Raw genomic sequence first — 27,450 nt, 5'->3', positions numbered from 1 at the left:
CTTGTATTACCTGTGCCAGCTGATCTTGTACTTCGTGGATTTCTCTTTGGTGTTGCGTATTAATTTGATTCTGATTTTGTTTGAATTTCCTAATTTGTTCGCACTCTTCTGTGTCATTAAAGACTACCGGTTTTGTGTCATTCAGATTATCATCTACCTTCGTAGATAAATTATTTAGCTGATCCGAAAGTTCGGCTACTTTCTCCGATAGTGAACACATTTCCTCAGTGTGTTTTTCTGAACCAAGTTTCAGAGTGTCCATTTGTGTTGAAATCGAATATACTGTGTCCTTTAAGTTTTTCTGAGTTTTTGCAAGTTGCGTAACCGAATTGGTAGACGCAACTGAGTCAATTTTAGCTTGCAAGGTCTCATGATTTTCATGAACAATAGTTTGCAGTTCTTTTATGGATGCTTCGTGATTCTGTAATGCATTTTCATGACGCGAAAAAATAGGTTGGAAATGCTCACAAATTTGTGTTTTTACGTCATTACAGACTTTTTGACATTTCGATTCTATTTTATGTAACTCAGTAGTTAAATCCTCACGTGTTTGTTCAAGCGTGGTGTGAAGATTTTGTTCCATTGTGTCTAACTTTTTAAGATTTTGTTCCACTGAGTCTAACTGTTGCTGTATTTGTCTCTGGTGTTGTTCCATTGTGTCTAACTTTTGCTGTGTTTGTCTCTGATTTTGTTCCATTGTGTCTAATTTTTGAAGCTTTTGCTGTGTTTGTCTCTGATTTTGTTCCATTGTGTCTAATTTTTCAAGCTTTTGTCCCATTTGTTGCATTAATTGTAATAACAACGCACTGGTGTCTGAAACATGTTCCTCAGTGCTTTTCGGCAGTGAATTTGCACCGGCAACATTCACATTGTGACAAGTGGAAAATGTGTCTTGACTCATTTGAGAAAACGGTGAGAACCCAAAACCTGAGTCTACAATATTTGCAAAATTGTGTCCTGTCATTCCCGATTCCTGAGGCGAGCTGTTGCCGACCGATCGATCGATAATGCTTCCCTCTTCACTAATTGTTTCACTGTCCACGCCATTGTTTGCCGCCCGCTCCATTTCCCTATGCACAATTACCAAATTACTACTTTGAACATCAGTTAATTCATTACTCGGTGGCGCTAACACACTGCTTTCGTTTTCACTGTCATTTCTCAGTTTTCTTTGGAGCCTACTATTACGTTTTTCACACGCCATTATTGTCACAGTATTTCACACGACAACACAGAAAAACTCAATTTGAAGAGCAAAAATAAGAGAACACATTAACATAACACTGAAAATAATATCTAGTTAATTGCAGCTGCGAAATACTTGGTGCAAATCTACATGCATGCCACAACTGTTTTACTGTACAACAATGAAAGACTGCAACTACAAAGGAGATTTTCTCTACAATTACGCGCTAGCAATAAACAAAATCTACACTAATTACACAAACTACAAGAAAAAATCAGAAGATTCCAGTGAGGTATCCTGGCAGGGTCGCCATATGAAACGTCCCCTTAGAACAATTATACAGGACTGTGCTTAAACTGACACACAATATTTTTAGCGCAACACAATCTGACTTTCAAAAATCCCTACAAAAGAATGGCCCTGACTAACATTAACCTATACGTTTCACAAATCACTTACCTCACAAAAATCTTGGTTACTCGAGCTACTGCAATACAGCGAGCGCCACTACTGCCAGCTAAATAAAAGATTCAAACTACTGAAGGCACTAACTACTGATAGGCATAGTTAGCAAATGAAAGATTTTAATAGAGAACAAACAATGTAATTACCTTAATAATGTTGAAAACTCATAATATACATAGCAGTTCATGACAATTTCAAAACTCCGCCATCTCTCTCCCCACATCCACCACTGCTGGCGGCTCACCTCCAACTGCGCAACGCTACGCACTGTTCACAGCCAGCTGCCTAACACTACAATGGCGAGTATTACAACAATGCAAAGCAGCCACAGACTGCACACAGCACAGCCAGTGATTTTCATACAGAGGTGGCGTTACCAATAAAAAAACCTAAACAGCCTACTTACACATTCTTACGACGATATATGTTTAAAAGGGTGTGCAGATGAACAGCGATATTATTTTACTAACAGAAAATTGTTACGATTGTCTTTGGTTGTTGCATATGTTATAAAACAGTCCACTGACGACGTAATGTGGACGTCACATCAGTCGAGACACGAGTACAAGACAGCTACTTTAATATGATCTCGTAAAATCGCCAATTACAGTTGTAGTTTATCATCCATAATGGATATACAAAATAAATCATTTCTACAAAGCCTGTAAAAAGGTTAGTTTCATTTCATCTCAATAGAAATCGTGAAAATGGTTCTATGGATCACGTAACTGATATATCCGTTATGGATAGGAATTCGAAAGATGTACAGAGAAACATATAAAGTCAAAATTTATTTTGAAAGGATTATAAAGAACAATATATGCGTTTCAACACCACATTACACAACAGTTATTTATAAATAAGCTTACAGGATATGAATAAGTTATTTCGATGACAGAATTAATATCATACACACAGAAAAAGACGTTAGAAAAACATTTACTAAAGAAATCACGTAATATAAATCCCTCCTTCACAACTGTTTTCAAGGATGAGGCCATAGCACTTCAATGTTGACATTGCACTGTACAGTAGATTTAATCAGTCCAAATATAAATACCTAACCAGCGCGGGGAAAGGACTACAAACTGTTTAAAAGTACACTGCTATTTTTGTAAAAATAACGGAATGTATAAGTAAGCCGGCCGCGGTGGTCTCGCGGTTCTAGGCGCGCAGTCCGGAACCGTGCGACTGCTGCGGTCGCAGGTTCGAATCCTGCCTCGGGCATGGATGTGTGTGATGTCCTTAGGTTAGTTAGGTTTAAGTAGTTCTAAGTTATAGGGGACTGATGACCACGGCAGTTGAGTCCCATAGTGCTCAGAGCCATTTGATTTTGTATAAGTAATTGGATTTCGTGAAAGAAATTACAAAGGGCAGTTACACGACAACAAAGGACTTGGAAGAGCAGTTGAACGGAATGGACAGTGTCTTGAAAGGAGGATATAAGATGAACATCAACAAAAGCAAAACGAGGATAATGGAATGTAGTTGAAGTAAGTTGGGTGATGCTGAGGGAATTATATTAGGAAATGAGACACTTAAAGTAGTAAAGGTGTTTTGGTATTTGGGGAACAAAATAACTGATGATGGTCGAAATAGAGAGGATATAAAATGTAGACTGGCAATGGCAAGGAAAGCGTTTCTGAAGAAGAGAAATTTGTTAGCATCGAGTATAGGTTTAAGTGTCAGGAAGTAGTTTCTCAAAGTATTTGTATTGAGTGTAGCCATGTATGGAAGTGAAATATGGACGATAAATAGTTTGGACAAGAAGAGAATAGAAGCTTTCGAAATGTGGTGCTACAGAAAAATGCTGAAGATTCGATGGGTAGATCACATAACTAATGAGGAGGTAATTAATAGAATTGGGGAGAAGAGGAGTTTGTGGCACAACTTGAGAAAAAGAAGGATCCGGTTGGTAGGACATGTTCTGAGGCATCAAGGAATCACAAATTTAGCATTGGAGAGCAGTGTGGAGGTTAAAAATCGTAGAGGGCGACCAAGAGATGAATACACTAAGCAGATTCAGAAGGATGTAGGTTGCCGTAAATACTGGGAGATGAAGAAACTTGCACAGGATAGGGTAGCATGGAGAGCTCCACCAAACCAGTCTCAGGACTGAAGACCACAACAACACAACAACAACAACGACGAATACAAATTGTGGCTCTTTGTAAAATAGAGCACTTTGAAAACCACTTGCGGATTTGAATAAGTCATATCGCTTCGAGTGGGAGTAGTTGGTTCACGCTACCATCATATTACCATGACTAGGAATGAGCTTTCCATCAAGTGAAAGTGGGCTCTTCCAAGAGTCACTCTTAAATTTTCGAAGCACAGTGAAAAATATTTATCGATATTGAGTTGATCCTAATAGAGTGGCTGCACATGCGGGCCTGGGTACTATATATGTCTATGAAACACAGTTAAAATTACACTGAGCGTAATAGTATCAAGTGACTATTTGTAGTTACAGGTAGTTGAAGCTACATCAGATACAGTTATGATCCTAACTTAATTGAGTCACAGTTCAATGATGTTGAATTCAAAAGGACTGTCATTTAAATCCTCGATGAGCTATATGTATGGTTTATGTCTCTTCTCCAAATCGTTAAAGAGATGATCACTTTCAATAAACCATAGGCAATATTATGCATCATCACTGTGCAACTCGGCTATGTTCTGCGCCATCACGGTAAATTCAGGCTTGTTCTCCACTTCGCCATCGACCTTGATATTGATGGAACGTTATATTCCAACCTTACTTCAGTAACGTGGCATGAATCTTGCTGTGGTACAACTAGCGCTTAGTCCTTCAACACTTGATGAAGCACAAAATTCAGCAAAACAATAGCCAGCCCCATGTCACTGTAACAGTCGAACACTTTTTCCGTGTCATTTTTATTATTGAGGACTGGCAGTGGTGTCCTGCTGTCCATCAGTCGAGAGAGTTCATAAAACATGTATATATAGCACTTAAAACATTTACAAATATAAAAAATGTACATATTTTTTAAAATTATGAAAACAGGCAGTTGTACATTGATGACGTAAGTAAAACATTGTTAAAAAATCAATCAGTTGACCACATTGTATGAAATAGGAGCATTTTAGTTCACTGGAGGTACAGGGCGTGAACAGGAGGCGGAGAGTGTTGCTGGAGGGAGAGTGTTTTGGAAAGAATGTGGGGTTGAAGATTTATGGAGGAAGAACCCAAACCAAGCATTAGGAAAGGGAGGGAGGAAAGTGGAATGAAGGGGTAAGATTGGGGACCTGACATCGAGAAGCTAGAAGGCTGGGGAGATCTCTGGGTAGTTTTCATAGTCAAGTTCGGGGAAGATGTTAAAGTTTGATTGCAATATAGTAGCTATAAAAGTAAGTAATATCGTAATGACATGGTTCTGTTTGAGATCTGGAGGGATATGTATTCCATCTTACATGTTGGCCAGGTACCTGTAGCGAAGTGAACTGAAGACCTGTTCATGGTGACAGTGCTCCATTTTTAAGAAAATTGCAGTGTACTGCGTTACTGCCTCCCCTTCCCATTTCTAGAGTGTAAACATGGCGGTACTACCGCTGTGGCCGTGACGTCAGTTCTATTTGTTGGGCGGTACCTAGACAACACTGAAGAAAGCGATAGCTGCCTCTAAAGCCCCTTTCACACGAGCGAATTTCTTGTCTCAGCCAAGTACTCGTGGCAAGTACGGATTCTGCAGCGCCTGTGGTGTTTCATGCCTGTAATAAGCCTCGTCTGTCACGAGTGCACGCTTCCGTTTACACGACAGCGTCGGAACTGCGTAGCTTGTGAGCTGTCCGCTGCACAGCTTGGCACCTCCACGGTGAAAATGAGTTTTCGAGGAAAAAAAAATCAAAGAATGATAAGTGTTTACTAATCACAGTTTTACGAATCTTCTTGACCAAGATCGTGTGATAAAGTCTCCACATTCCTCACAAGGGAACCTCCCCATCGCACCCCCCTCAGATTTAGTTCCAAGTTCGCACAGTGGATAGGTCTTGAAAAACTGAACACAGATCAATCGAAAAAAGAGGAAGAAGTTGTGAGGAACTATGAAAAAAATAAGCAAAATATACAAACTGAGTAGTTCAAGTGCAAGATAGGCAACATCAAGGTCTATGAGAGTTCAGTAGCGCCGTGGTCCTGTGGTTAGCGTGAGCATCTTTGGAACGAGAGTTCCTCGGTTCAAGTCTTCCGTCGCGTGAATATTTTACTTTCTTTATTTTCGCAAGGTTATGATCTGTCCGTTCGTTCATTAACGTCTCTGTTCACTGTAATAAGTTTAGTGTCTGTGTTTTGCGACCGCACCGCAAATCCGTGCGATTAGTAGACGAAAGGACGTGCCTCTCCAATGGGAACAGAAAAACATTTTATCGCAAGGTCATAGGTCAACCGATTCCTCCACATGAAAACACGTCTGATATATTCTATACGATACTAGTGACGGCATGTCCGTCACATGACAGGAATATGTTGTCAACCCACCTACCCTGTACACTTGGCGAATGGGTAAAAAGATTCTTCTACCTTGCCCGATTTAGGTTTTCTTGTGGATACATACTACGGCGCACTTACCTCGCATCGGACGGACGGACAGATAATAATTGTCTGAAAATAAAAAATTAAACTTTTCACTCAAGGGAAGACTTGAACCAAGGATCCTTCGATCCGCAGCTGCTCACGCTAACCACGGGACCACGGCGCTACTGAACTCTCATAGTCCTTGATGTTGCCTATCTTGCGCATGGACTACTCAGTTTGTATATTTTGCTTATTTTTTTCATAGTTCCACACAACTTCTTCCTGTTTTCTCGATTGATCTGTGTTCAGTTTTTCAAGGCCTATCCACTGTGCCAACTTACAACTAAATCTGAGGGGGGTGCGATGGGGAGGTTCCCTTGTCAGAACCGAAAGTACAGCAAAAGTGTTGTTCAAACATTTCAAAACATCCACAGTTGTTTTCTAGAGAAAAAATACTTCAAACACATCAGACAATATTTGGAAAGCAGAAAATGTCCCCATTTCATTTCATTCTTTGTATCTTGCTTCCTACCTAAATGCCAAACAACATCCAAAATTACTTTCCTCGTTAAATATATCTGATTTTTTCACTGTTGAAACAGCTTTCACTACAAATGTTTATCCAGTTCACTTTCTCATGTATGCACAGTGTAGGCATTTTCTTTGGCCAGAAATTTTAAAACGAATACCGTTTTGCTTTCTGATATTTCGTCTCTCTGATGGAATAATATTGGCATGGAAAATACCAGGCCGTCGAGCAACTTTTAAAATGTGTTGGCGAAAACAAAGCAAACGAGAGTTTGAGATGGCCCAAATTCCATTTCTATGACAGGTATGAGTTCGGCGAGAATAAGTTTGACATCCTTTGTTATCAGACGAAGCACAATTCCTGTTCCTGCACATCTGCTATCGGCCGCAAGCTCAAGATTTTTGACTCAGTCAGTTGATCACTGACGCCACAGACCCACTCGCGACATGGTTGGTGGCTGATCTACACGCAAGCACGAATTGCGCATCCATGACGAGTAATCGATTTTGACTGGAAAGTCGCTCTTGTAAAACAGATTTAAGCTGGGCATTGACGTGCATTTTTACTCGAACGATGGTCACATTTCTGTATCTTACAAGAGTACTAAAACTTGTCAGTATAAATATTTTAGGATAAAAGAAGATCACGCACTGGAAAGCAGAGGCGTAAAGTTGTCTGTCAACAGGGACACACAAAAGAAAGAAAACTTGCTAGCTTTGAGAGTTATCGTTTGATGGGCTAGAGTACACACACACACACACACACACACACACACACACACATACAAACACACACACATCTATGTCTCTACATGGTGCCTGTTAAACTGACCATGTAGGAGCATAGGCATGTTTATGAGTATGTGTGAAAGGGTGTGTGTGTTGGTGCGCTCTAACTCACGAAAGGATACCTCCGAAAACTAGCAAGTTTTCTGCTTTTGTGTGTGTCTATCGACAACTCAGCGCTTCTGCTTTTTTGAGTGGTCTCCGTTGATCCTACAGTATTTACATTCTACAAGAACTCTCCTACAACATTTAAAACTTGTCTATAATTTTTCGGCTGTCACAACCCTATAAATAGTAATGCCTGTGACACCTGAGCAAACGTATTCACTCTTTCTTCGCTTTGAGATCGCTCTTCTGGAATCGCATCACGTGCGCGAACACTTGCCGCACGACGAAGTACAGCGCCAGGAGCGCCAGAGACGCCACAGCTGCGACGAAGGCGGCGACATCTAGGAGCAGGTACTGGTACCAGGCGAGGTCGAGAGCGGCGGACCTCAGGTGCGGCGCCCCCCCGTGTCTGATGACGTACTCCACCCAGTAGACCGCCTCCTCGAGCGGTGGCCGGGGCCTGTCCCTGAACAACACGGACAGCTGCCGAGCCCGCTCCCTGTACCTGCACAAAACCAAAATACCTCGATTATCGTCTTATCCCCCTACAGCACGTGGGACGTTCAATAGGTAATGCAACACGGTTTCGTCTAAAAGCAGGTTGGTTTTATTCGGAATTCCAATACTCCGTACTATTCCCCATTCTTTTGGCTACAAAACCGTATTTTTCAACAATCACGGTTCGGTGCGACAGCCTTAAGCCGTCGGCACACGTACCGTGCATCCGCACGTTGAGCGTTGAGCGTGCCGAGTTTCTGACGTCATAGCGTGGAATGGCACGTTCGGGAGTCTTTCCGAACGTGCAGAGTAATATCTGACATGTCAGATATTCTGAGCGTGCATATGAGCGTTGACCAATGAGATGGCGCAAAGCCACCTACGTCACACGCGCGCCGTCTCCCTTCTGTACAGAGTTGTGAGGCGCCATATTGGCATTTTTTCAAGCCTATATGTATATATGCCGTTTCTGAGCACCAGCAAATTGAGAATCACTGGAAAACCAGTTGTTAGTTTGTGTGATTCGTTCCAATAAAATAATAAGAAACAACGTATTCGTGGCAAAGGAATTATTGTAACTTGCGTATTATGAGAGTAGGCTATTTGAAGGCAGCGACACACTGAAGATCCATCCAAAACGCATTGTTCTTGGTAGAATTTGTTATAATTAAATTTCAATTAGTGACATAATTATCTATGATTAACATTTTTAGCGCAGTCGGCTTTCAGCCGTGATACCGTGCGGACGGGCTCGGCGCGCCGGGCAGTGCTCCGCAGATGTTGTTGTTTACCCGCTAGCGCGCGGTCGCGTCGTTGTATTGCCGTATAGTACCTGTACCGACCCGACATGGCGTTCTCATATCGAAAAGCTACAATCAAACTAACGTTCAACGCATCGTACACGAGACCGAACGCCCATGAAATTGAACGGTTTCTACGAGACATGCACATAGAACCACAAGAACTGATAGGAATTCATCTGTCTATTGTAACCAGCACAGTGTACCCGAAACTGATTGACGAAGCGGCCTGCGACAGATTACTTCCAACGATCTGCAAACGGCTTTCGCTTCTGTCACGCAGACGGTAACGTGAGCGTGGTAGGAGTTGACCATGCTGGTCTGGGGGTGCGTACCGTGCGCATCTTTGAACTACCGAAGTTCCTGCCAACCTAGTCGTTGATGCGCTGCGGCCATACGGCACAGTTCTGAGCCACACAGAGGAGAAATGGAACACATTCGAAACGTACCCTGTCCTTAACGGGGTACGACAAGTGCGCATAGAACTTAAGAAGCACGTTCCATCATATGTTTTCGTTGGCGGTTGCCAACCGAGGACCTGCTCGGGCTGCGGCCAGGAGGGCCATGTTAGAACTGAGTGTCTGCAGCGCCGCCTCGTTCAGGTGCCTCGCAATGAACTTCCCCAACGATCCACTATGACCTCTCTCCCGCTAACATATGTGGAGGCGGCACGACATGATATGATGGATGATCAAAACCTGCTACCTCCTCAAGCCGCTGCCAGCTCCGTTGGAGAGTCAGCACCGTCGACGACGCCGCAGCCCAACGATGCAGAGGTTCCTACAGCCTCTGCCCACCGCAGCGTCGTGGGCACCCAGCCACCGTCACTGTCGGGATCGGACACAGGGGTTCCTAGCGATCGAGACTGTGTCGAGCTCCGCCCTCCAGTGCATGTCGAATCTCGGACCCGAAAGCAAAAATCACCCAAGCGACACAAGAAGAGGCGATTGTCAGCTGAAGAACAGGACAGGGATGTGAAGCCGGCGGAAGATATCGATTTCGTTGACTCGTCCACAATTGCAACGGACTCCAGTGCCATCATTTACCAGAAGGTGCCTGAAGACAAGGAACACTCTCCTAAATCTGGTGGCCCAGAAAACGAGGCGCACTGCGTCGACTCCCAAAATGTGGCCTCCTGTGAAAGCGACCAGCCCCCAATGACATCACAGTCGCCTCTTGGTGATTGGGCAGACGATATGGAGGCAGATGATGCACAGCAAACATCGATATCTCCACCAGAGCCCATGGCTGACATTGAGCCCGGAGGGCTCTGCCAGTCAGGGACTCATACGGCACAGTAATGCACAGCATGCAGATGGATGGCTGTGTGGTGTGTGAGATCACTGTGGGCTTGCACCGGCACACTGCCTCCGCCACTTGATATGTCTCAGTCATACCGTGTGGGAACAGTCAATGTAAATGGTGTCCATTCCACTGTCAAGACCCGCATGTTACACGACATGATCAGAGCGGCAGACTTGGACATTGCCCTTATCCAGGAGGTCCGTCCCGAGCTGCGTTTAGACCTATATGACTACACCACGTACAGCCTACCCGTAGGTGATGGCGCAGGAGGAACGGCCATCCTTCTCCGAGATGGCATAGACGCGACGGACGCGACGTACTTGCCGAACGGGCGAGGCATCGCACTCACACTTGGCGCAGTCCGCCTCGTTAACGTCTACGCTCCCTCCGGTAATTCGCACCGTGGTGACAGGCATGTCTTCTATTCGGAGGAGGTAGCCCCACTTTTGCAAGGAAATATGGACCATTACATAGTGGGCGGCGATTTTAACAGTGTTCTGCGGCCCGAGGACCAGATATCGCATTACGTCCCATGCCCGGCTCTACAAGCATTGATACGTGACCTCGCGCTCCACGACACATGGCTCTTACATCGTGGGACCCAGAGTGGATATACGCACTTTACCAGCCATTCTGCCAGTCGTCTGGACCGGATATACGTCTCGCGTGCCCTCCGCACAGCAACCAGTGATGCAGAACTCTGGCCGACGGCCTTCACGGACCATCTCGCGTACATCTGCACTGTCACCTTACCCCGACAACTCACAAGACGCAGCAAGGGCCCGTGGACGCTGAACGTCTCCCTCCTTCCCGAGGAAGCGTGTCGGCGAGCAGTCACTGACACGTGGCGTCGATGTATCAGGCGCCTGCCCATGTATGCTTCCACGTTGCTGTGGTGGCTCGGATGTGTCAAACCTGCACTCCGAAAGACCTTGATGGCCTACGGGCGTGACAGATCGAACTGGCAAAGGGCAACATCGGATTTTTACTATACAGCGTTACGTGAGCTGGCGACGCAACCGCCGTCTTCCGAACGTCAGATGTCCGTACAACGCATCAAAGCTCGTCTACTTCGCATCAGGACAGAGCAACTAGAAGGTGTCCGCATCCCCAACGAAACAGCGTCAGTGTATCACATTGTGCGCGAGAGGCGCCACCGCAAACGTCAGCTCATTACGGCGGTAAACACGGAGGAGGGCGGCCGCACAGTGACACAAACGGACATCGCGCACACGTTCGCCAGACACTATGGGACCTTGTACATGGAAGATCCGGGAAATGTACGTGATTATAACGAGCTGTTGCACGGTTTTCCCGCCCCTCGGGACGTGGCACCCGATGATAGTCTGCTGTTGCCCATTACACCCGACGAGCTGACATCGGCCTTGGCACGTGGAGCACCGAACAAGTCGCCTGGACCGGACGGTTTACCCCTGGAATTCTACCGCACTTTTTACCACCTTATGGGTGACAAGTGGCTCCAAATGTTTCAAGACCTGATCCGCCCAGATTTCACTGTCCCCACAGAATTCACAGAACGCATCTTGATCCCAGTACCGAAACCGAATGGTGGTTGTAGGTGGCAGGACTTTCGCCCACTCACACTCCTCAACAACGACTACAAGATCTTCGCCCGTATCCTCCGCGCGCGTCTCCACACCGCTATCAGGAAAGCCATCCACACCGATCAGACATGTTTAGGTAGTGTCAGCAACATTCATACGGCGTTAGGAGCATACCGCGACGTAATTGCTTTGACGGCGGCCTGCAAAATACGAGGCGCCCTTGTCGCCGTAGATTTTGACCACGCATTCGACCGCGTCGACCACGGCTTCTTACGCGCAGTTTTGCAACACATGGGCCTGTCTCCGGAGTCTGCGCAGGTGGTCCTTCGACTGGTCCACGGAGCGCGCTCCCGCATGATGGTCAACGGTTATCAGTCTTGTCACATTGTTGTTGGACGGTCAGTGCGACAAGGGTGCCCCCTGTCGGGTATATTATTTGCTGCAGCGCTTGAACCAGCCTTACATGGTCTACGGCAGCGATTAACTGGTATCTCCTTGCGGGACGTGACGTTTTGTTGTGGTGCATTCGCCGATGACGTGGTGTTCCTGGCCAGATCAGAGGATGAAATGCATATGGCGCTACAGTGGCTACGCCAGTACGGGGCGGTCGCTGGGAGCGTCATCAACGTGAAGAAGACAAAATACATGGATGTCGGAGGGGGGGCTTTCCCACACAGCGGCGGTGCCCTTTGACAGGGTGCCCGTACTCAAGTGTTTAGGAGTGCAATTCTACAGCAATGTCCGCCGCACGGCGCCGGCTACGTACCGCCGGCTCCTACACCAGACACGTGCTCTGCTGCAGGACAACAAACTGCGTCGCTTGGATATGCTCCTCAGAACACGTTATGTCAACACCTATCTTGTCTCAAAACTGAACTATTTTGCGCATATCGTTCCCTTGACGGCTACGATGGCCGACAGATTTCAAGCAGCATATGGACATTTCGTAAGAACCGGTCTTGTTTTTAAAGTCCGATACGCCACCCTGACACTGCCGCAGCGGGCGGGCGGTATCGGTTTAATTATGTATATAACCGTGCTCGATCGCTTTATCTCATGCGTCGCACGTGGACCTCTGCCCACGCCACTCTGACGGGTACCCTGATAGCCGAAGTGGCACCACATTCACTGCATCCCCCGGTTTCTGTAGGACACATTTCATCGGCACTCACCCACATCAGAGAGTTCTTGATTGACTTCAGCTACTTACGGTCAGAACTTCCGACGACACGGAAGTCCAGCACAAAAGACTATTATCGCCTCTATCAACAGCAGCAACTTGTAAATACGGTCACCCACAAACATCCTGAAATTGCCTGGAACACGGTGTGGCGAGCGGTACACACGCCTTTTCTACCTACGACGGTGCGCTCATTGTGGTACGTGGTTGTGAATGGGAAGTTCGCTACTCGTCAGAGGTTACATTCCATACATCTGACGGACGACCCCTTGTGTCCGACATGCTCAGTCGCTGACTCGGATGCACACCGTCTGACGTGTGCCGCGACCAGCGAGTGCTGGCTACTGACGCAGCGCATGCTGGCGTTACTCTTGCGGCGATTGCCGGAGTCTATCTCCCCTGATGATGTATTGCGCCCCGCCGGCGTGTACTTTCCATCAACCAGAACGAACGCCGTTAACTGGCTAAAAGGCATGGCCGTTTACTACATATTCTGCGATGCTCCCAAAGGCACACTCGACTTTTGGTCCCTATTGATGACGACACATGCAGCTTTCAGCCGCCACGCTAAGTACAGAACTCGTTTCGCAAATTATTTAGGTTCATTATTTGCGGATCCTCCTGCTCACTGGGGCGTTCCGGGTATGAGACGCTGAAAATGAAGCAGAATCCTGGAGCATATTGATCCTCTACGGACGGAATAGGGGGGAACCCCTCCCAACAGACGAGAAGACGACTCGGACGCTCGGCTACGGCAGTTGTAGGATCTTTCTTTGTAATGAAACAAAAATAAATCTATAACACAAAAAACAAATGTTATAAAAATTAAAGAAATAAATAAATAAAACACCAAAAAAAATAGCGTCTTTGTCCAATAATATAATTTTGTTGGGGCAGTGGTTCGCGTCGTAACGCTTCCTAATTTTTTTGACCTAACATTTGCGTTTTTATTAGGTTCTGATACTTTATTATTAGTTTAATACATGTATATGCTATAATATTTGATGTTATGGAAATATAAGTTCACCTTTTATTGAGGGGTGACTTTGTTCGATTGGCTTAATATACAGGACAGCTTGCGCTACTTGTATAATGATATTTTGCTCCTTTTTCTTTTACGCTTCGTAATTCACAGTTTCCGAGATTCTGATACTGGGTAGGAACAGTGATCAAGTAAGACTGGTCTTGGGGTTTTACTAAAATGTGGGAATGATGAAATAATGTTTATCTTATGTGGAGAAGTATCCCAAATTTGTACCGCGCTGTTTGCAATGGAACTTTTATAAGCCTGTGTGCTTATTGATTGGACATGGTACTTTCCTTTTCGTGGACGATGGAGGAAATGTGCATTTTAATAGAGCTAACGTGGGAATTTTACGCGCGCCCGTTGAGTAAACAGTGTGATTTACGAACTAGAAACATCCCTCAACTGTCGCTGGAGTGCGTTGCGATCGCGTATACCACGTTAGGGCCCACGTACCGTATGCACAAGTCGCATCGTTCCAGAACGTTCAGCAGCACGTTGAGCTTGGCACGCTCAACGTTAACGTTCGACAGCACGGTCCGTGTGCCGACGCCTTAAGGGTTTAAGTTCGTAGGTACATCGTTCTGGTAATACGTAGACTTTTTGTAGAGTGGGAGGTAAATTTGGGATAAATGTCATACAGAAACACGTAGTGGGGAACTTACAACGTGTCTTCGGATCGGTGCAATGTGCAGTAGCAATGGAGAGTGACGAGTTTAAGCACTCTTTCGTTGTGTGCAGAGAGGAACGTGCGAGCGGGCACTAAAGCCGTCGGCACAGGGACCATGGTGTCGAACGTCAACGTTGAGCGTGCCGAGTTCAACGTGCTGCTGAACGCTCAGGAACGATGCGACTTGTGCATACGGTACGTGGGCCCCAACGTGGTGTACGCGATCACAACGCACTCTAGCGGCAGTTGTGTGTTGTTTAGTTCGTAAATCACACTGTTTACTCACAGGCGCGCGCAAAATTCCCACGTTAGCTTTATTAAAACGCACATTTCCTCCATTGTTCATATCCTAGTCACATTGTTCTATACGTAACATACACAAATAAAAACTTCAATATCGATGTACATGTTTTAAGACAAAATGGGATGTTCCATGTCCAACCAATAACGACACAGGCTAATAAAAGTTCCATTACAAACAGTGCGACACAATTTTGCAATAGTTCTCTGCATAAGATAAACACTATTATATCTCTTCCTCATTCTAGTAACACCCTAAGGTCATTCTTACTTAATCACTGTTCCTACCCAGTAGTAGAATCTTTACAACATGTAAATTACGAAACTCAAAAGAAAAAGGAACAAAATATCTTTATACAAGTAGTGCAAGATGTCCTGTAGATTTATGCCAATCGAACAAACTCACTCCTTGTATTTACATAACATCAAATACTGCAGTACATACTTACACTAAACTAATAATAAAGCACCAGAACCTATTATTTACGCGAATATTGGTAAAAAAAGTTTACACTTCTCAGGACACGAACCATCATCACACCATATACTCTGTCCACAATCATCAACGCTACTCACTACGCTACAGTGACAACAATTCATTTGTTGCGAATATTATCACTTGGTAAATGCTTTAATCGTAGCTATGTTACTAACTGAAATTTAATTATAACAAATCCTACCAAGAACAATGTGTTTTTGGTGGATCCTCAGTGTGTCGCTACCTTCAAATGACATCTCATAATAGGCAAGTTACAATAATTCTTTTGCAACGAATATGATGCCTCTCATTATTTTATTGCAACGAATCACGGAGTTAACAACGGGAACGGGTTTTCGGGTGATTCTCAATTTTCTGGTGCTCAGAAACGACATATATACATATAGGCTTGAACTGAATGCCAATATGCGCCTCACAGCTCAATGCTGAAGGGAGTTGGCGTGTAGGTGGCGTTGTGCGATCTGATTGATCAACGCTCAGATTCACGCTCACAAGGGAACCCCCCCATCGCACCCCCCTCAGATTTAGTTATAAGTTGCCACAGTGGATAGGCCTTGAAAAACTGAACACAGATCAATCGAGAAAACAGGAAGAAGTTGTGTGGAACTATGAAAAAAATTAGTAAAATATACCAACTGAGTAGTCCATGCTAAGACACGCAACATCAAGGACAGTGGGAGTCAGGGAGCGCCGTGATCCCGTGGTTAGCGAGAGTAACTACGGGACGAGAGGTCCTAGGTTCAAGTCTTCCCTCGAGTGAAAATTCAATTTTTTTACTTTCAGTTTATGTGACAAACTCTTATGTTTTCATCACTTTTTTGGGAGTTATTATCACATCCACAAGAAAACCTAAATCGGGCAAGGTAGAAGAATCTTTTTACCCATTCGCCAAGTGTACAAGTTAGGTGGGTCGACAACATATTCCTGTCATGTGACGCACATGCCGTCACCAGTGTCGTATAGAATATATCAGACGTGTTTTCCTGTGGAGGAATCGGTTGACCTATGACCTTGCGACCAAATGTTTTCGGTTCCCATTGGAGCGGCACGTACTTTCGTCTACTAATCGCACGGTTTTGCGGTGCGGTCTCAAAACACATACACTAAACTTGTTGCAGTGAACAGAGACCTCAATGAACGAACGGACAGATCATAACTTTACGAAAATAAAGAAAGTAAAATTTTCAGTCGGGGGGAAGACTTGAACCAAGGACTTCTCGTTCTGCAGCTACTCACGCTAAGCACGGGACCACGGCGCTCCTGAGCTCAGATTCTCCTTGATGTTGCCTATCTTGTGCATGGACTACTCAGTTTGTATATTTTACTAATTTTTTTCATTGTTCCACACAACTTCTTCCTATTTTCTCGATTGATATGTGTTCAGTTTTTCAAGGCCTATCCACTGTGCCAACTTATAACTAAATCTTAGGGGGCTGCGATGGGGAGGTTCCCTTGTCAGAATATCTGACGTGCTAGATATTGCTCTGCAAGTTCGGAAAGACTCCCGAACGTGCTATTCCACGCTATGACGTCAGAAACTCGGCACGCTCAGCGTTCGGCCGCACGGTCCGTGTGCCGACGGCTTTAAGGGCGACGCTAAGCGCCGTGCGTTACCTCGTGTCGTTGATCAGGACGTGGACGGCGCTCCGCAGCGACTCGAACGTGAGGTCGTCGTAGTGCAGTCGGATGCCGTTGCCCGCTGCCGCCACCCTCTCCGCGTTCAGCTGCTGGTCGGCGAACAGCGGAACGACGAGCAGCGGCACGCCGGCCATTATCCCCTCCTGCGTCCCCATGAGCCCGCCGTGCATTATGAACAGCCGCACGTTTGGGTGATCTGCAAGTCAGGAAGTCGCATTCCCACAGTTGAGACGGAAACGAACGTGAAAGCTGGCTACACTTTACCATCAGAAAGGTAAAGGCGCCGGGGAAGCAGCTCTGCCATTAAACTGTCTCTGTTAGGTTCGTTTCATGCTACGAGGCGCGTTTTTTAAGTAAGTACCGTCTTGAAATTTAAAAACAGACTTGCTAAGATATCTCAATAATTTTATTTTTGCATGAAAGCCTGTACCTTAATCTACTTTTCTACATAATTTCCGTCAATATTGAGGCACTTATCATAACGTTGTACCAGTTTTTGAATACCCTCCTCATAGAAGTCTGCCGCCTAACTTGTTAACCCCTGCATCACCACTGTTTTGGCTTCGTCATCGTCTTGAAGACGCTGACCGCCGAGGTGTTTCTTCAAGTGCAAGAGCAGGTGGTAGTCACTGGGCGCAAGATCGGGACTATACGGAGGATGATCTAGAGTTTCGCATCGAAAAGATGTGATGAGGTCTTTGGTTTGATTCGCCGCATGTGGACGGGCATTGTCTTTCAGCAAAACGATGCCCTCGCTCAACTTCCATGGACTGTTGCTTTGATTCTGGTGTGACGTATGCCACCCACGTTTCATCGCCCGTAACAATTTGGCTTAAGAAATCATCACTGTCGTTGTGGTACCGCTCAAGGAAAGTCAATGCACTGTCCAGACGTTTGGTTTTGTACACATCCGTCAACATTTTCGGTACCCAACGTGCGGAAAATTTTCGGTAATGCAAGTGCTCGGTCACAATGCCATACAAAACACTACGAAAAACACTAGAAAAGTCATCCCGCAAGGAGGAAATCGTAAAGCGTCTGCTTTCTCTCACCTTATTGTCCACTTCCTGCACCAAACTTTCATTAAAGACCGAAGGACGCCCATTCCGTTGTTCATCATGCACATTTGTGCGGCCATCTTTAAATGCTCTCACCCACTTTCTTACCATTCCGTCACTCATAATGTTTTCTCCGTAAACTGCACAGATCTCACGATGAATATCGATCGCTTTTAGGCCTTTAGCTCTAAGAAATCTTATAACAACCCGTGCTTCACAGTCGGCGGGACTCACGATTATCGGTGTGTGGTGTGTGTACTGTAAGACCTTCGGTACACACACCATCAGATTATTTGACTTGTCGCTCTAACGAAGTAGGCGAGTGTCAGCAATATGTCTCGTGGTCTTATTGTGGCGTGTTTATCTTCTGCCGTTAGGTCAGAGGATAGAAATGCCACTTGCACGCTTAGAGTAGCAGATTGACAGTGACCAACTTTAAACAGAACATGATTAATTTTCACACACATTTATTAAAATAATAAAAAGCATAGACATTACGTAAGTTGATTCTGGATGCTGTTTACAACTGACAATCTGAAGTTCCTTTGGGCTTGGTACGTTAATCTTATTCTCACATATCTCTGATACTTGGCAAAGTATCTATTCATTTATCTTCATGGCTATGTACAGGAATATTATTAGCCGCAGACTGAAACTTGACTATAGACTGGTACAGACTAATGCACACTCGTACAGACCGGTGCAGACAAATGCAGACTGACTAATCGGAGGTCTGTACACTCGTTATAATACCTCGCGCGTTCAGGTATCACTGCGCGAGTGTGATCCGCGAGGAGAAAAGGTTATACGTTAGCAGTAATCTCTTTGGCTGCGTTATATATTAATACGCGGACCAGCGGAAGCAGAATTTGGTCCGTCTCTAAGGCAGCGCCATCTCGTAGTGTGGAGACGGACGAGCGCTGCGCTTGCGCTGTTGTGATAACGAGGCGCGCTCTAGTGGGAATGTTGTGTACGCGCTGACTACGCGGAACTATGTACACAATACGGAGGCATCTTAAACACTCAGTACACAACGTAAACAAGGAAGAATCAGACTGTAATGGCGTCAGTGCGTAGATGAAGGTACAGGCTCAAATGGCTCTGAGCACTATGGGGCTTAACTTCTAAGGTCATCAGTCCCCTAGAGCCGGCCGAAGTGGCCGAGCGGTTCTGGGCGCTACAGTCTGGAACCGCGCGACCGCTACGGTCGCAGGTTCGAATCCTGCCTCGGGCATAGATGTGTGTGATGTCTTTAGGTTAGTTAGGTTTAAGTAGTTCTAAGATCTAGGGGACTTACGACCACAGCAGTTGAGTCCCATAGTGCTCAGAGCCATTTGAACCATCATCAGTCCCCTAGAACTTAGAACTACTTAAACCTAACTAACCTAAGGACATCACACACATCCATGCCCGAGGCAGCATTCGAACCTGCAACCATAGCGGTCGCGCGGTTCCAAACTGAAGCGCCTAGAACCGCTCGGCCACACTGGCCGGCCTAAGTCCCATAGTGCTCAGAGCCATTTCAACCATTTGTCCAGATTTAAGAGTCGCACCCTGTATTTCGTGCTGTTCACACTCAATCGTTTGTGATTCAGTTTTGTTCTTCGCGTTTGGCCCCATTCAGCGGTAAAGAGCTACATTAAAGTGTCGATTTTTCCAGTAAGCACTCCATCCTATGTACACTGATGAGCCAAAACATTATGCTTGTTTGTCCGTCTTTGGAATGAAATACATCACTCATTCTCCGTGCTAGGGATCTGACAGTTTGTTGATAGGTTCGTGGAGGTATGTAGCATTACATGTTACGCGCAGGCCATCTAATTCACGTAAATAAAGGGCCGCTGATATGCGTACGCGGTAATGGCGCCAGATTGCGATTCAGATGGGTTCTATAGGATTTACATCAGGCGAATTTGGTCGCCAAGACATCAATATTAATTAACTATAATGTTCCTCAAACCGCTGTACCTTGGTTATGGCTCCGAGACACAGAGAATTGTACTGCTGAAAGATGACATCGCATAAATCTACATCTACATCTACATTTATACTCCGCAAGCCACGCAACGGTGTGTGGCGAAGGGCACTTTACGTGCCACTGTCATTACCTTCCTTTCCTGCTCCAGTCGCGTTTGGTTCGCGGGAAGAACGACCGCCGGAAAGCCACCGTCCGCGCTCGAATCTCTCTAATTTTACATTCGTGATCTCCTAGGGAGGTATAAGTAGGGGGAAGCAATATATTCGATACCTCATCCAGAAACACACCCTCTTGAAACCTGGACAGCAAGCTGCACCGCGATGCAGAGCGCCTCCCTTGCTGAGTCTGCCACTTGAGTTTGCTAAACATCTCCGTAACGCTATCACGCTTACCAAATAACACTGTGACGAAACGCGCCGCTCTTCTTTGGATCTTCTCTATCTCCTCTGTCAACCCGACCTGGTACGGATCCCACACTGTTGAGCAATACTCAGGTCGAACGAGTGTTTTGTAAGCCACCTCCTTTGTTGATGGACCACATTTTCTAAGGACTGTCCCAATGAATCTCAACCAGGCCACACCAACAACTAATTTTATATGATCATTCCACTTCAAATCGTTCCGCACGCATACTCCTAGATATTTTACAGAAGTAACTGCTACCAGTGTTTGTTCCGCTATCATATAATCATACAATAAAGGATCCTTCTTTCTATGTATTCGCAATACATTACATTTGTTTATGTTAAGGGTCAGTTGCCACTCCCTGCACCAAGTGCCTATCCGCTGCAGATCTTCCTGCATTTCGCTGCAATTTTGTAATGCTGCAACTTCTCTGTATACTACAGCATCATCTGCGAAAAGCTGCATGGAACTTCCGACACTATCTACTAGATCATTTATATATATTTTGAAAAGCAATGGTCCCATAAAACTCTCCTGTGGCACGCCAGAGGTTACTTTAACGTCTGTAGACGTCTCTCCATTGAGAACAACATGCTGTGTTCTGTTTGTTAAAATCTCTTCAATCCAGCCACAAAGCTGGTCTGATATTCCGTAGGCTCTTACTTTGTTTATCAGGCGACAATGCGGAATTGTATCGAACGCCTTCCGGAAGTCAAGGAAAATGGCATCTACCTGGGAGCCTGTATCTAATATTTTCTGGGTCTCATGAACAAATAAAGCGAGTTGGGTCTCACACGATCGCTGTTTCCGGTGGCAGGTGGTTCACAGCTGTGCCCATGCAAGCGCAGGAGAATGTTTCCGAAGCACAACACTGCTCCCAACAGTCCGTGGCGAGCTGCACGTTTCGAGCCCTTCACCTCGATGGAGACGACCATCGACCTAGGGTAGCAGAAATGTGATTCACCCAAAGAGCCGAAACGTTTCCATTGATCGACGGTCGAATCCTGATGATCCCGCGCCCACTGCAGTCGTTAACTGGCGATGTCATTGGATCAACATGTGAACACAGAGGTGTGGTCAGCTGCGAAGCTCCACGTTCAACAATGTACGATGAACGGTGTCTTCCGAAACACTTGTGCGTGCACCAGCATTGTGCTCTTTCAGTAGAGATGCCACAGATCTGTATCTATTGTAGTTTACAGAGCAGACAGCCTCCGAACCCCACGTTCTGTGAAGAGTCGTGGACGTCCAACCATTTACCGGTTAGTGGTTGTTTCACTGTCCTACCTTTTTCCGTGGATACTCACGACAGTACCACGCGAACGTTCGAGCAGCTTCGGCGTTTTCGAGATACTCGTTCACAGGCTCTGCGTCACAATAATCTTCCCTTTGTCGAAGTCGCTTATCTCAATGGATTTCCGCATTTGCAGCCCATATCTTCGCTAGAGTGATCCTCCGTCCGAGTCCGCGCCGCTTACCTACTTCTGTTACCGCGCCACCTGCCCGCAATGCCATCAGGCGTCATCCAACATCACACTGTATATTACCTACATTTCGTGCTTCCAAAATTTCTTTCTCTCTTTATCCTCTGTATCAATGAGTGAATGTTGAATTTGTCTTTTATATGGCACCAATACATCTGGCCGTCTGCTGTGGTAGTAAAGGCGTAGCCAATGCAGCTTTCTCAGTCAAGGCAAAGATATTTGTACCCTTTCAGTGGTCATTCGACAGTAATGAAGTTGGTGGCGGAAAGGACCCCTCTGGTCTCTTGTGGTTACCTAGTCGAAGTTCGTTACAGGTAGTGCGTGCTCCCGTCATTCCGGAGTGATCCTTTGTTGAGTGAGGATGGTAGTTTTAAGAGCGACTTGGCGCTGGTGAGCATGTTTAGGTGTGGCGGCGTGTAGCTATTTTAACTGACGTGTGGGTTTGATTTACTATTTCAGTTTCAAGTTCCGTAGTAAAATTCTCATATTATGTCAGAGTTAAGCCACGGGTCGGGTGATGCTGAGGGAATTAGATTAGGAAATGAGACACTTAAAGTAGTAAAGGAGTTTTGCTATTTGGGGAGCAAAATAACTGATGATGGTCGAAGTAGAGAGGATATAAAATGTAGACTGGCAATGGCAAGGAAAGCGTTTCTGAAGAAGAGAAATTTGTTAACATCGAGTATAGAGTTAAGTGTCAGGAAGTCGTTCCTGAAATTATTTGTATGGAGAGTGGCCATGTATGGAAGTGAAACATGGACGATAAATAGTTTGGACAAGAAGAGAATAGAAGCTTTCGAAATGTGGTGCTACAGAAGAATGCTGAAGATTAGATGGGTAGATCACATAAATAATGAGGAAGTATTGAATAGAATTGGGGAGAAGAGGAGTTTGTGGCACATCTTGACAAGAAGAAGGAACCGGTTGGTAGGACATGTTTTGAGGCATCAAGGGTTACAAATTTAGCATTGGAGGGCAGCGTGGAGGGTAAAAATCGTAGAGGGAGACCAAGAGATGAATACACTAAGCAGATTCAGAAGGATGTAGGTTGCAGTAAGTACTGGGAGATGAAGAAGTTTGCACAGGATAGAGTAGCATGGAGAGCTGCATCAAACCAGTCTCAGGACTGAAGACCACAACAACATATTTTCCATATTAAAGCTTTTCTGCTCCTTGCTTTTTGTATCCAGAACATGCGGTTCACGGATTCGTTACTCGAGCATAGGTTAAAAGTTTTCTTTTGATTGAAATGTATGTGTGAACATATGTCGTGTGTATGCTTTATTTCTTCTGCTTTTCATTTCGTTTCAGTTTTAAGATTGTGTAGCTTTGATCTTACCGCCTGGTGGTAATTTCACTGTGTGCAGTCAGTGTCTTAGGAATTTTGCTTTGTTGAATATTCACAGCATTTGCTGGTGTTTCAGGCCAGCGTGCATTAGTTTCATGTGGAAGATGATGCAGATAAATTTCTTTGTCGAAAAGTCTTCCACAGTATTCATATTCACAATAATTCAATCCTAGGGACAGGGATGAACCTCCGAGCCTTTGACTTCTTGCGATGGGCAAAATTCGTTTTGTTTCTGTTCTTTTCATTCATCACCACAATGTACTGCAGCGCTCAGTATAACAATAATGTAAGTGAGTTAAATAATTTAATAACAGACAACGACAAATCAGTTAAAAATTATTTTGTGAATTTTTAATCTGATGCTTTATTTCAATAAACTGTGTAAAACTGTGATGACTGTTTCTCAAAGAAACCCGCCCCCCCTCCCCTTTCTAATACATCCAGTTTGGCGTTTCTCAAGTTCAAGACTTTTTTCTGATCATGGCTTTTTTTTAGTCAGTGATTTTATCTCCTCGCGACGGCGGCGGAGACAGCTATCGAAAGTTCGTGTGTTTTATTCGAAGTTATGTGGCCTGTAAACCGAGAAGATTTTATTGAAGCATGCCACACATGAGGACACATGAGCCAACCTTAATCTCGCCCGTGACTTCTGTCCAACAGGCAGCACCGCCACCAGCTCGGGAGTGGTTCCACGCTCTATTCCCGGGACACTCTGTTTACCGAATGTGTCCACACTCACTAATCCGCAAACCTCGCCATGAAAAGACAGCGAAGTGGCTCAGTAGAAATTCACGCTCACACCCGGAATCAGACTACGGAGTTTATGAATCTTGTGTACTGCAATAAGAACGTTGATTGGTCACGAGGGATCACCTATTCCCAACTTTAGAAGTACATAACGAAAACATCACCTCCTCTCACAGGCCACATGACTTCTACACCTCTCGAGGGCTATCGAGCGACTGCTCGATTTCGCGGCCTCAAAAAACGCTCTACGAAATTATTTAACTTATAGGCCTTTCAGTTAACCGTAATCAGGAATTTAAGAAGTTTCGTGCAATCTTTGTCGGCAAAAACCGGTCGTCATGGGCAAATTGCTTGCGCTTAAAATCCGTCTGGTTGACTCCGACCAAAACCCATTTAGGAGCATTACGGAAAGATCGGCCTATTATCTTAAGGCCGAACGAAAAGCCCCCTTCCATCTGCAGCCAGAAAAAAGGCAGAGCGAATAAGGCTAGCACACATGCGGGGAGCAGCAAATCAAAAAATGTTCAAATGTGTGTGAAATCTTATGGGACTTAACTGCAACAACAACACAACAAGGTAAATACATCGTTTGTTCTCTATCAAAATCTTTCATCTGCTAACTATGCCTATCAGTAGTTAGTGCCTTCAGTAGGTAGAATCTTTTATTTAGCTGGCAGTATTGGCGCTCGCTCTATTGCCATAGTTCGAGTAACAAAAATTTTTGTAAGTGATTCATGAAAGGTATAGGTTATTGTTAGTCAGGGCCATTCATTTGTAGGGATTATTGAAAGTCAGATTGCGTTGCGCTAAAATATTGTGTGTCAGTTTAGTGATGATCAAAATAAGTAAAGAGAAAACTGTTTGAGTACGTTGAGTTTTGCTCAACAGTTTCTGTATCCAGCACTGTCATTCCTAATTTTTCTAAGGGGAAATTTCAAATAAAATGCTTTTTTTAGCTAGCTTGGCTTGCAAATTTTTCTTCAGTGTCATACACTGCAGATCGTCCCCGCACTGACCATGCCAGGAATATATAAACTACATTAACGTTGGTAGTTACTGGAGAGGGAAGAAAGCCACCGCCTCTTTATTATTCAGAAGCGTGAAAATTTGCCCAACGAAAATTTTTGCAGGACATTAGTCATTCGTTGCCGAAAATGACTGGCTGACAACACAATTAACTATGCTGCTGCTGATATTGGTTTTATGGGCATTACGTCGTGGTTCAAGGCATAATTATTTGCTTTAAGTTTTGTCTTCCCTTGCTGAAGACATCATTAGAGGCTTTCCCACTAATCACCTACACAATAGAGCATATGTTCACCTTTCGCACAAATAACAGCGGCGACGCGCCGTGGAATGGAAGCAATGAGACCTTGTCAGGTCTCTGGAGGTAGTTCGCTCAACACCAGCACACACGAGTCACCTAATTCCCGTAAATTGCGAGGAGGGTGCGATGAGTTCTGATGCCACATTCAATCACATCCAAGACGTGTTTGACCGAGATTCAGATCTGGGAAGTTGGGAGGGCCAGCACACTAATTGGAACTCGCCACTGTGTTCCTCGAACCACTCCATCACACTCCTGGCCTTGTGATGTGGCACATTATCTTGGTGGAAAATGCCGTTGCTGTCGGGAAACGTGATCGACATGAAGGGGTGTGCGTGGTCTGCAGCCAGCGTGCGATACTCCTTGGCTGTCGTGGTGCCTTGCACGAGCTCCGCTGGACCAATGGATGCCCACGTGAATGTTTCCCAGAGAATAATGGAGCTGCCGCCAGATTGTCTCCGTCCCATAGTATAGGTGTCAAGGAGCTGTTCCCCTGAAAGATGACGGATTCGCGTCCTCCAATCGGCATGATGAAGAAGGTATCGGGATTCACCAGACCGTGCAATGATCTGCCACTGCGCCAACGTCCAGTGCCGATGACCACGTGCCCATTTCAATCGCGATTTGCCGATATCGTGGTGTTAACATTGGCACATGCATGGGTCGTCGGCTGCCGAGGACAGTCGTTAGGAGTGTTCGCTGGCTTTATGTTCAGACAAATGTGTACTCTTCCCAGCTCTAAAGTCTGATATTAACTGCGCCACAGTTCGCCGCCTGTCTTGTTTTACCAGTCTGACCAGCGCACGACGTACGTCTGTAGCGAGCGGAGGCCGCCCACCCGCAGGACGTCTGCATGTGATTTTTCTTTGGTGTCGCCACATGGTAAAGACACCACAGCATTCCTCGAACACCCGACAAGTTTTTCAGTTTTCTAAATGGTCGTGAGGAGCCTCCGGGCCATCAAAATGTACCCTCGGTCAAACTCAGACAGATCGCGCCTTCCCTATTTCCGGACAACACGCTCACGGATACTACATGCGCCGTGCGTGTGTCTGACTAGCAGTCATTCCTCACTCGGTGACGCTGCTATCGCCTGTAGTAGGTCGATGGTCATAAGGTTCCGGCTGATCACTGCATGTATCCATGCAACGGTCGGTTCGTAATGTTATCAGGCCGCTGCCTAAGATTGAAGAGGTGCGCCGACGTATGTTATGGAGCCTGTAGCGAAGAAGGCCCACAACTTGTCTAATTTCGATCCTATTTCGTTTCTATTAAAGTGGTTTTTGTGCTTTTGAATTTCTATGGCCTCTTTGTACATCCTAGCGTAGTTATTAGATCTCGCCCTAACCACAGAGTCAGAGAAACGAATTTCGTCGTTTTCTGACTCCACTGCATAATCTTCTACTGCTGATTTATCCGCCACTCTAAACTCTGTTTACCTTTCTGCAGCTCGAGCATATAATCTTTTTATTTATTATTAAATTTGAAAAGTCGCCCTCAAGAGAGTTTATATACACTACTGGCCATTAAAATTGCTACACCAAGAAGAAATGCAGATTATAAACGGGTATTCATTGGACAAATATATTATACTAGAACTGACATGTGATTACATTTTCACGCAATTTGGATGCATAGATCCTGTGAAATCAGTACCCAGAACAACCACCTCTGGCCGTGATAACGGCCTTGATACGCCTGGGCATTGTGTCGAACAGAGCTTGGATGGCGTGTACAGGTACAGCTGCCCATGCAGCTTCCACACGATACCGCAGTTCATCAAGAATATTGACTAGCGTATTGTGACGAGCCAGTTGCTTACCCACCACTGACCAGACGTATTTTAATTGGTGAGAGATCTGGAGAGTGTTCTGGCCAGGGCAGCAGTAGAACATTTCTGTATCCCGGAAGTCCCGTACAGTACCTGCAACATTCAGTCGCGCATTATCCTGCTGAAATGTAGGGTTTCGCAGGGATCGAATGAAGGGTAGAGCCACGTGTCGTAACACATCTGAAA

The 27,450-nt window shown here is 45.4% G+C and overlaps 1 protein-coding gene across 2 annotated transcripts in view; it reads right to left on the bottom strand.

Annotated features, from left to right (window-relative positions):
- Positions 1–7,451: 7,451 nt before the first annotated feature.
- LOC126262604 (UDP-glucosyltransferase 2-like) overlaps positions 7,452–27,450 on the bottom strand; it is a 128,979-nt gene continuing 108,980 nt past the window's right edge. For both annotated transcript variants that reach the window (XM_049959353.1, XM_049959354.1), the window contains 2 exons: positions 17,063–17,282; positions 7,452–8,112 (listed from right to left, as the gene is read on the bottom strand). In XM_049959353.1, coding sequence (XP_049815310.1) covers positions 7,824–8,112; positions 17,063–17,282 — 509 coding nt within the window. In that variant the 3' untranslated portion in view covers positions 7,452–7,823. The remainder of the gene's footprint in view (positions 8,113–17,062; positions 17,283–27,450) is intronic.

The sequence above is a fragment of the Schistocerca nitens genome, chromosome 6 (assembly GCF_023898315.1).
Source record: "Schistocerca nitens isolate TAMUIC-IGC-003100 chromosome 6, iqSchNite1.1, whole genome shotgun sequence".
NCBI classification, from domain to species: Eukaryota; Metazoa; Arthropoda; class Insecta; order Orthoptera; family Acrididae; genus Schistocerca; species Schistocerca nitens.
This window is presented reverse-complemented; position numbering and strand designations above follow the sequence as displayed.